Here is a 10,294-nt window from a genome sequence, read left to right as displayed (position 1 = left end):
ACCATCAGACCTGTTCATTGTACAAGGTGTGATAATTAAGTTCACAGACTTGCCACCATGCACTTAGTTGGCAGCACTGTACAAACAATCTGGTAAAGTTTTATAACCTTTGTGTGTCAATGTCTCACAGCTGTGTTCACGTCACCATGTGGCGGTATCTTGCTGAATGGTGTTCATTACTGTGTGTTTATATGTGTCATACTATACATGTGTTATATCTCCAGATTCTCACATTCTTTTTCTTGATAGTGTATCTAGATCTTTTATTCTTCAGTTAAGTTTAGTAATTCCCTGTATAATCTAAAGACAGACAGAAGAAGACAGAAGACAAACTGAATAGAGCCTCAAAAGATTTGTTTATTTACTTATTGACATTTTTGTAAGCACCTATGACACACACTATTTTTGTTTGACAGGGAAAACAGAGACATTAAATGCATAGTGACGTCATTTAGATTGCCTAAAGCCTAGAGGCGAAAGTAATTTCAAAATTATTTTATACAATATGAAAAGTAATTAAAGCTATGTTAAAGACATGGATCTAGGATTATGACATGGATCTAGGACTATGATGGCAGTAGGAAAAAGTTAAGTATTTTCTGGTCGACTAATCACATGAAGTTGTCTGTGTAGAAACTAATATTGGATCTAGACCTAAATGTGAAATTTGCAAATGTGGAGAATGGAAACGTAAAAAAGAGGGAAGGGCCGTTTAGGTAATAAGAGGAGCCTCAGAAGAGTTTGAGAATTGGAAGAGGAGTAAAAAACAGGGCATTTAATTAACTGTGCTATTTATTTTTCTATATTTTGACATCTTAACATAAAATGTAGATGATCTTTTTGTTAATTATCTTGAGTTAAGAATAGAAATCATGGATACAATTTAAGCTAGAGGAACTTCTTCCCTTCAGATATTTTGTGTCTTCCTCTTATAGCCAATTAATATGTTTGCTTAACTTATGAATTTATAGAAGAAAAAAAGGTGGAAAAGATACTAAAGTTAAAAAATAGGTGAGAGCTTGGAAAAGAGTTGGCAAATTATGAGTAATTTCAGGGATTGCAAATGAAACATTGTCCCTTTCTGAAGCAGAGGAATCCTACAGAAGACAGGAGAAGGGAGCTAAAGGTAAGAACAGGAGAACTTGCAAATAGAATGATAATAAATGGAATTGAGGCCATGGCACAGGTTTGTGAAATCAAAGCAAATGGGTGGGAAAGTGGGAGAGCTGGAAATGGAAAGTGAAGGCAAAGTAATATAAAAATGAAGGAATAAATGAGAACTGTATAAAAACAGAAATGATAGCAGGGTAAGAAAGAATAGTAAGATCACAGATTAAAATTAATGTTCTTTTAACAATTTAAGTCTGTACCATCTTGAGTGGTGCTGCATTAAATTCTACTGAAGTTTCTCTAGGTTTGACACATAATAATTAGATCAATTATAATACATGAATTTTCTGTCCCAATTTAAATTTTCAAAAGAAATTAGAGTAACACTTGAAAACAGTATAGTTCAATGGATATTTGTTTAGCGAAAGAACAAAGGTTAGAATAATACAGATCAGGTCAGTTTAATCATCTTCTTGCTTTTTTGTGGATTATGGGCTTTTGTTTGTCTTCTGGAGTATTAACAATCAATGTTTAGTCTTTTCGATGTGATCAAAAATATCTCTATTTTAGAAATAAATATCTATAAGAGGAATGCAAGGAAACGTTACTGAGCTTCCACCATGTGCACACCTTTGCTCTGGCTAATGGGAAATCTAAGCATGACTAAGATGTTGAAAGTAGTTTATAATATAAATTTGTTTAGTGAGTCAGACTTTGGAAAATATGTCAGATCCAAAACTTATTAGCGTGAGACTAGACAAATTACCTAATCTCATGAAGAATAAGTTTTCTTATCTCTAAAGCTGGGCAAATAATATCTGTTTTACAGGATTATTTTGAAAATTAAGTGACATGCTGAATATAGAGTGCCCAGGAGGATCTAATGGCACATGTGGACACTCAGTACATGTTGGCTGTCCGCATCATCACTCATTCCTGTAGTGATTTTTACTGTGTTCTGACTGTATCTCAGGCATCATTATTAGTAATATTGTATTATCTATTAAGTAAATATAATTCATAACTGCAAATAATATATATCCAATAGAGAAAATAGGTCTCAAAACAATTATAACAAATGCTATGGCTATTTTCATTATTTTGCTTAGATATAGAACTATCATAAGAAAAAAATAAATATTCACAGTAAAGACAAATCAATGTGGAAATATAGATAAAAAGGACTGTTACTTCTGACTGGAATATCCAGAAAGGATTCGAGAAGAAGGTGATAATTGGGCTTTACTATAAATGAGGAGAGGATTCAGTGGCCAGTAAAAAAAAGGAAGGTGAGATTGTTCATGTTCAGTGTGGTATGGAATGCTCTTCAGCTATAAAAGATGGAGACTTTACCTGTTTTATATTTATCTGGATGGAGTGGAAGCACATTCTTCTTAGTAAAGTATCATAAGAATGGAAAAGCAAGAATCCAGTGTACTCCATATTAATATGAAACCATAGTAGGGGGAGGAGGGAGGGAGGAAAGGGAGGAGGGAGAGGGATTGGCAAACTCTCACCTAATGTGCACAGAGTGAGGGTTTACAGCACAGCGTGACAGTTTACAGCACACCCCTTCTGTGAAGGGCTCAACTATAACTTGAACTTTACCTTAGAAATGTAAACAATGTAAACTAATCTTTTGTACCCTCATATTAACCTGAAATTTAAAAAAAATGCAAGGAGGGCGAGAACAGGAAAAACCTAAGAACACAAGGGCAATGATACAAAGACTTCAAAGTATATGTGGCATTTAATAAAATCTGTAACTAGGGAGCAGTCAGTCATGAAATAAATGTGGAGCAGCTCCAGTATGCCCAGCACTAAGGACATTGCCTTGAATTTGACCATAGTAATTTCCACTTCCATGGTGCTTACAGGACACAGGACAGTGTGATCAGGGAGAAATTGTAGCCAGATCATAAATGGCCTAAATATAGCCTTAAGATGTCTGAATGTTCTTCTATCAATATTTGCAATTTATGAGGAGGAGTCAAGTATTGAAGCCTCTGTTTCAGGCCCAGTGACCAGCCACCCAAGTAGGAGAAGTAAACCACGATGTACATCACAGGTGCAGGGAGATAACCCTGAAGAGGTGGTTGTAAAGTTGGCAAGAAATTAGGAAGTTCAGCACTAAGGCAAAGATCTTGACATGGACAAGAAAGAATTAAGATTTTGGTAGCAGAGTTGTTAGAACTGATCAGATATAATGATGAAAAAAAAAGAGAGAGAGAGAGGAATTGAAAATGATCTCAAGAACTAGACTCTGGGAGGTTTAATAAAAAAGAGTTGGTTGCCGAGATCCTGGGAGGAAGAGCAGGTTGGGGTGAAGAATTAGAATAAGGTAGGCAAAATAGGCTGGTTGACAGTCTCCAAAGGCAGATAGGGATTAGATTATTTCCTTTGGAAGAGTCAGAACTAGGCCAGAGATTTTATAGGCGTCACTGAAAATACGTTGTGAAAACCTTAACAAGAATGAGTTTGTAAATAGAAAATAGAGTAGAAAGAAGTTAAAGTCAGAACTTACGGAATAGTTCATCTCCATCACTTTAGGAGTTATACTACAGAAGGTTTAAAAATAGTTAGCTCTTTCTTATAAGGACAGGGGACTATTCGATCAACTCTTTATTATAAGGACGGGGGACTATTCGAGCAACCTGCCTGTCTTCTTTTACCTGCTACTTCAGAGTCTCCTGGTTTCTTCACAAATGACTAGAATTCCCATACTTAGTGAGGTGGGTAAATAGAGAAAGTTTCTATTCCTTGAGTGTAGCTTTGGAGGATGCTGAAATTATGAATCAGTTGAAAAGATAGATTCACCATGAAGTTAAGAAAGCTGAAATTTCAGGGCCCTGTATGCATGGCTTCTTATAAGAAGCCCCAGCAAAATGTTTGTGGTTAAATGTTTTTACAAATTTGGCAAAGGTAAGTTATTTAAACCTTCATCAGTTGAGAATATGGTATCTTTCTACTCAGATTCCCACTCCCTCATTCCTCCCCTCTTGTTGGGCTGTACCAAAGAGGCCACCAGCTTTGTCAGATCCAGTGGAGAGGCTATAGGCAACTTCTTAGAAGTTGAAGTAAGTATGTATATATTTAGTTTGAGCTTAGATGGACATAATGTATACATTTTTTTAAAAAAGCTTCACTGAAGCAAAACTGATATGCAGAAACGTGCATATCAATGGGCACAATTTGATGAATTTGGACATGGGCACATACATGTGAAACTATCACCGCAATCAAGGGTAATAGACATATCCATAGCCTCTAAATTCTTGTAGCACTTTGTGGGTTTTTTTTTTTTTTTTGTGGTGGTGGCTGTTACTGTTTTCAGAGCACTTATCAAGAGATGTACCCTCTTAAATGTGTACATGCACAACACAGTATTGTTAAATGTAGACACAGTTTTGTACAGCATATCTCTGGAATTTATTTATCTTGTGTAACTGAAACTTACCCCCATTGAATGACAACTCCCCATTTCCCCCTCTCCTCATTCCCTGATGGCCACCATTATCTCTTCTATGAGTTTGACCATTTTGAAAGCATCATGTGAGCGGACTGTTTGTCCTTCTGTAACTGGCTTATTTCACTTACCATAGTGTCTTTCAGGATTATCTATGTTGCTATAAGCGGCAGTATTCCTTTCTTTTTTAAGGCTGAATAATATTTTTAGTCACTTCGTTTGAATACTGTTAGCATTGCTGGTCACCCAAATTTTGGCAGAAACACACCGTATTATATTGCTTTGTCATCATGCTTTGTCACTTTGCATTTAGTTTAAGTTAAAACAGGAACTGATCTGTTTAGAAAACAGAGCCTCAGCCTCACTTTCTTTTTTACACTGAGAAGTTTATTTTTATGAGGAAATAAACTGAAGTCAAGGTATCACCTCTCTTTATTAATGGGTGGTGTTTCTGCTTAAAATCATCGATAATATTTATAGAATGCTCATCACTTGTGACTATTTTTGATTCCATTTTGTAGCTGACAAAACTGAGACATAGGGAAGTTAAATAATTTTCCCAGTGCCACACATAAGTGGCACAGGATCCAAAGCTAAGGACTCAGGTTAGGCTCCAGGAGATACTGGCTCTCTGCCCCTGACGAGAAGTCAGAAGACTCTGGGTGGAAGGTCTTTGGGGCCTTGGATGAATCATCTGACTTCTTACAAGCTGCATGTTTCTCATCAGATAAATGAAGTTGGATTAAAATTTAGTGTTAGTAAACTTGGGGTGATCTCATGACCCCAGAGGAGACCCTGCAGCCCCTTTCCATGTGGTAGAGTAGATACATATATATTCATGGACACCTGAAACACATAGCCCTAGATTAAAATTCCCTGGAGTAGAAAATATTTAAATTTCTTACAAATCAAATACTCTCCTATCTTAAGAAAAGCTGACTTTAAGTTTATTAGTGGCCTTTTGAAAGGGCAAGAGGTGGTCCCCACAGTGACCTGAGTGGCTGTTCAGTATAGGCCTTATGGGTGGGGTTGGTTTGGGTTGTATTCTTTCTTGAGGCCTTGCATTGTTTGAATGCTGCTAAAGTCTTTCACTTTGAGGATATCTTTTATCAAAAGAAAAATTCTAGGTGCATCTGGATTGAACTGCTCTGAAGAAGTTATGCTGTTCACCTGAAGCTAATAAAATAATTTGTATTTTCCCAGTAAATGAGATCTAAAAAACAGCCGATATGTCAGTACCGAAATCAGTTTGAAAAGGATCTACTATGAAATTACATTTCTCAGATAAAATGTAGTTTAACAAGAAGACATTCACTCTCTTCTTTCTTGTGGGGATACTTTTCATTAAAATGCAAAAATGATGGCATGTTTTGAAGTCATAAACTTAATATGTATCCAACTTCGTGGCTTTCAAGATCAAAGGACTCAGTTTCAATTTAAATGTATGGATTTTTTTATTATAAAAACAAAGTATCTTCCTAGAAAATCGAGACATTTTGTGTATTCTTTCCATGTCACCTAGGAAATTGCAAAAGTGTGTGTTGCGTTCAAAATTGCCTAAGATTTAGTATACACAGCAGGGAAGTGCTCTGTATGGATTTTTTTTTTTTTTTAAATGAACTAGTGCTGTTCTGCCCTTGAGCCAAAATGTATTAATATTTTGACTCTTTTCTATGTAAAATTTGGTTGAAAGATTGTTCATTATTGTTGAATTTCAATATGATTGCAAAGTAAATGATGCAAAACTCAATAAAGTAAAATACACAAAAGAGCAATTAACGTGTTATCTCAGTAAGTATAGAGAAGAATTGAGAGAACATACTGTTCTACACTACAGCGTATAATTAAGATGTGGTCGTAAATCAGGGAAATATTGTATCTTGTTTAGGTGCACAGGTGGCTTTTGGAGAGATAGATTAGCTCCTCTTGCCCCCATGAGATATGAGTTCATAGTTATTCCTGCAGAAATTAAACAGAATAATTTCTCATACTTCCCACAGTAGGTATGCTTCAATGCAAGCAGCATGCTGCCGGAGATAAATGGGAGGCGTTCACATCCTTGTCTGTTCCTATTCCAGATGCTCTCTACGACGTCATCACTGTGGGAGCCCCAGCTGCCCATTTTCAGGGATTTAAAAATGGAGGTCTTCGGAAACTACTTCATAGATTTGAAACAGAAAGAAGAAAGTAAGTATAGATGGGAGGAAAGTGTACACTCCATTAATGTTATCTTCTCTTTGGGGAAGTCTATGTACAAGTTTAGGATAAAGATGGTTGGCCTATCATGGTGAATAGTCCTGGACATGTCCAGCCCATTCTGTAACATAATGTTGAATCTCTCAAGAGTACTCGAGTGGAAATTAAATTAGAGTAACCAGAAGGCCCAAGTCTGTTGCATATTGAGCAGAGCTGTGCTGGCAAGGAATTTTCTTGGAAGCCATGTTTCCAAGGTAATATTCTAGTATCAACCATTGCGCACTCAAAGGAATGACATTCAAATGGAGATTCAGCTAGAAACAGTCATAACGATGGAGCCCAGGGTACTTACTGCAGAACATGAGTCCTATTTTTTGACTCTTCTTGATTCCCACCCTGGCCTGAGATAGAGCACAAACCCTACCAATTAATTATTCCCTTTGAAAAAGACATCAGTACAGAATTCTGTATTAAGTGATGAGATTAAATGAGAAACTCTTCTGTTCTTTAGGGAAAGGGCATGACACAAAACCCAAAATATTGTCATTATTCTTATAGTTTTAATATGACCTTTCTCCAGATTTTGTTATTACCTGCTTTAAAAATTTGCCCTATAAAGCTTTTGCATTCAAAGTTTATTCTTCTCCCCCAGTCCCATCCAGTTGAGCTCTGGCTATGCCACACTCATGAGCAAATCATAAAGAGCATTATCCAGGCATGAAGAATAACTTTTCAAGTACTTACTCTTCTTGGATTAAGAACCCAAATTTTGAAAGTTAGGGAAAATAGTCATTCTTCAGTGTGGGGGGAAACTTCACTTTTCTTTTTTTTTTCACTGATATATACATATATTTTTCCTATTAAACCATAGCTGTGTACATTAATGCAATCATGGAGTTCAGTGTGGTGTTTTCATATACAATTTGAAACATTTTCATCAAGCTGATTAACATAACCTTCATGTCATTTTCTTAGTTATTGTGGAAACTTCACTTTTCCCCTGAAAGTTCACTGAAAGATCAACTCACAGTTAAAGCAAATTAGTAAGAGGAAGCTGTTTATGTACTGTGGAGAAAGAATCATGGAGTGATTATCCCATATCCCAGGGGGATCCAGATATTTTTAGATCATCCTTTTAGCAAGGAGGGGGAGATGAGGAATACAGGTAATGGGGAGAATGAACAGATTGACTTGTAAATTAACCCGAGAGACAGGTATTATATTTAAAATGATTTGAGCCAGGTCTGGTTGCATTTTTGGTCTTTTTCAGGCAATATATTGAGATGACAAAAAGAAGAAGGTAAGTGAATTGTTCTTTTGATGGGTCCATTTGTTTATGCAGATAGAGTAGGAGCCCTGTTGATTTCTAAGGGCCTTTAATTCAAAATGCTTTTTATATGAAGGAGTCATTTCTCGGGGTGGAATTTCCAGAGCTCCTTCATTTGTCACAGTGATAGTATTAGAAAATCTATTTGAGTGTCAAAACCAGAAATTTTCTCAAAGTTTTACCACATTTATAAGATATAAAATTTCTTTTCTGATGCTTGGATATTCAGAAGGGAAGCATTTAAAGGAAGTTAGAATTAAATAATTGATAAGCTGTCACATACAGATATGAACTTACCAACGCATATGTAATTTTTTTAAAGAAATAGATTTTGAGTTAATAGTATTGGCTCAGTGTTAGCTCTTAGCTCTGTTCTGATTTCCCTAGTTTTGGGGGGATGTCTTTTGTTTAGATTTTGGTGGGGAGGGTTTATAGTTCTATGAAACTGTATCCCATGTGTAGATTAGGGCATTCGACACCATGAACAGCACATAGCACTAGTGAATTGCAGAGAAACTCCCTTGGGTTACCCCCTAAATACTCACGCCTTTCTTCTGAAACCTTTCTGCTGTAGAGAGGGGTTCTATTGCTTCATTATTGCAGTGAGGAATGGAAGTCAAGAGTTCCAGCCTCAGGCTCTGCAGGGGACGGGCATATTCTACTTACTTTATGAGAGTTGGAAGTCCATTCAAACCACAGGGCCACGGGGCAGGAGGGTTGTCTCTACTAAAGTAGAAGACAGGTTTCTGCCCATAGGTTCTACAGAGGGGGCTGGAGGGTGTTCTCACTGACCTCTTACCTGCACTGTTTTTTAGTGGGGGAAGGGCACTATTTTTTTTGTGATAGTCACTCCTAGAGCTGTCTAGTATAATTAAAAGCTATTCTTTTCCCAGTCTTTGGCTTTTATTTGGTGCTACTACAGTGAAGCCTTCTCTGGTACCCAGGTTGGGACATACAGTAGTCAAGAAAAAGCCCGTGAAACTCCCCGTCACATCATTTCTTAAGTCCTGCATTCCCTAACCAATATATCTTTCTTCTAGCTCATAGAGTTATTGGTTAGGTGACATATATATTTTGTCTAGAGTGTTTTATTGTGATTAGCGAGAGAAGTTAAATAGATTTGTTTATTCTATCCTGTCTGGAACTGTTATGTTTCTATCTTGAGAATTGACTTAATCTATTTTTTCTCAATTAAATTTTAAAGTGCATAACACAATTAGAAGACTCAAAACTCTCCATGGGGCACCCTGAATCTATTTAAGCATATAAGCATCAATATGTGAAACATGGAACCTAACTCTATAATTTAATAAAATAGCACTATATGACACTGGCAAAGAAAACATTGAGTTTTGTGGTTAGACCCTGAGTAATTCTTATTTTTATTTTTATTTATTTTGAGATAGGGTTCACTCTGTTGCCCAGGGTAAAGTGCAGTGGCATCATCATAGGTCACTGCAGTTTCAAACTCCTGGGCTCAAGCCACCCTCCTGCCTCAGCATCTTGAGTAGCTGGGACTGCAAGTGTGTGTCACCATCCCTGGCCAATTTTTATACTTTTTAAGAGATAGGGCCAGTTCTCATTCTTACCTTGGCTGGTCTCAAACTGCTGGGCTCAGATGATATTTCTGCTTCAGGCTCCCAAAGTGCTAGGATTATAGGCATGAGCCACCCTGCCTGGCCTTGAGTAATATTTCTTAAGTTTTAAATATTTATATGAATGTATGAATCCTTCTCCGTTCTTCACTTCTCATTGGAATGTTATATATTAACGCATACACATTCAGACAACTCTTAGATCAAATTTAAAATTAAGAGAAAAATGTATTCAGTGCTTGTAAACATTGAATGCTTTGGATTTTTTATTCAAAGCTGTCTGTTCTACTGCTTTATTGATTGTTGACTTTATTGATAAAATACAATGAGAAATGAAAAAGCGGTTTAGTGTGGAGCTCTTCTCCACGGGGCAGTAGTATGGGACAAAGATGACTTGCTGAAGCGATCGACAGGTGAGCATGATCTCAGCCTCTCTGTTAAGGGCTGACGAGTTGCAGAGATGTAATGCCTAAAGAGGCGTCATACCATGCCAATACTTTCTCTGCCAGTCAATGCTAATGTAAATCTGACCATATAAAATGAGTAACTTGGACTTGAGGTTGGAGTAATTTTGCAGGACAGAAAATCACCTTAAGTGAA

General features: G+C 36.7%; 1 protein-coding gene across 1 annotated transcript in view; it reads left to right on the top strand.

Moving 5' to 3' along the window:
* The window catches only part of INPP4B (inositol polyphosphate-4-phosphatase type II B), a 394,326-nt gene that overhangs the window by 237,631 nt on the left and 146,401 nt on the right, over window positions 1–10,294 (top strand). The window contains exon 13 of the mRNA XM_023513461.1: window positions 6,655–6,763. Within this exon, the coding sequence (XP_023369229.1) occupies window positions 6,655–6,763 (109 nt within the window). The remainder of the gene's footprint in view (window positions 1–6,654; window positions 6,764–10,294) is intronic.

This window comes from Otolemur garnettii, unplaced genomic scaffold (genome assembly GCF_000181295.1).
Source record: "Otolemur garnettii isolate 467f Iridium unplaced genomic scaffold, OtoGar3 scaffold00041, whole genome shotgun sequence".
NCBI lineage: Eukaryota > Metazoa > Chordata > Mammalia > Primates > Galagidae > Otolemur > Otolemur garnettii.
This window is presented reverse-complemented; position numbering and strand designations above follow the sequence as displayed.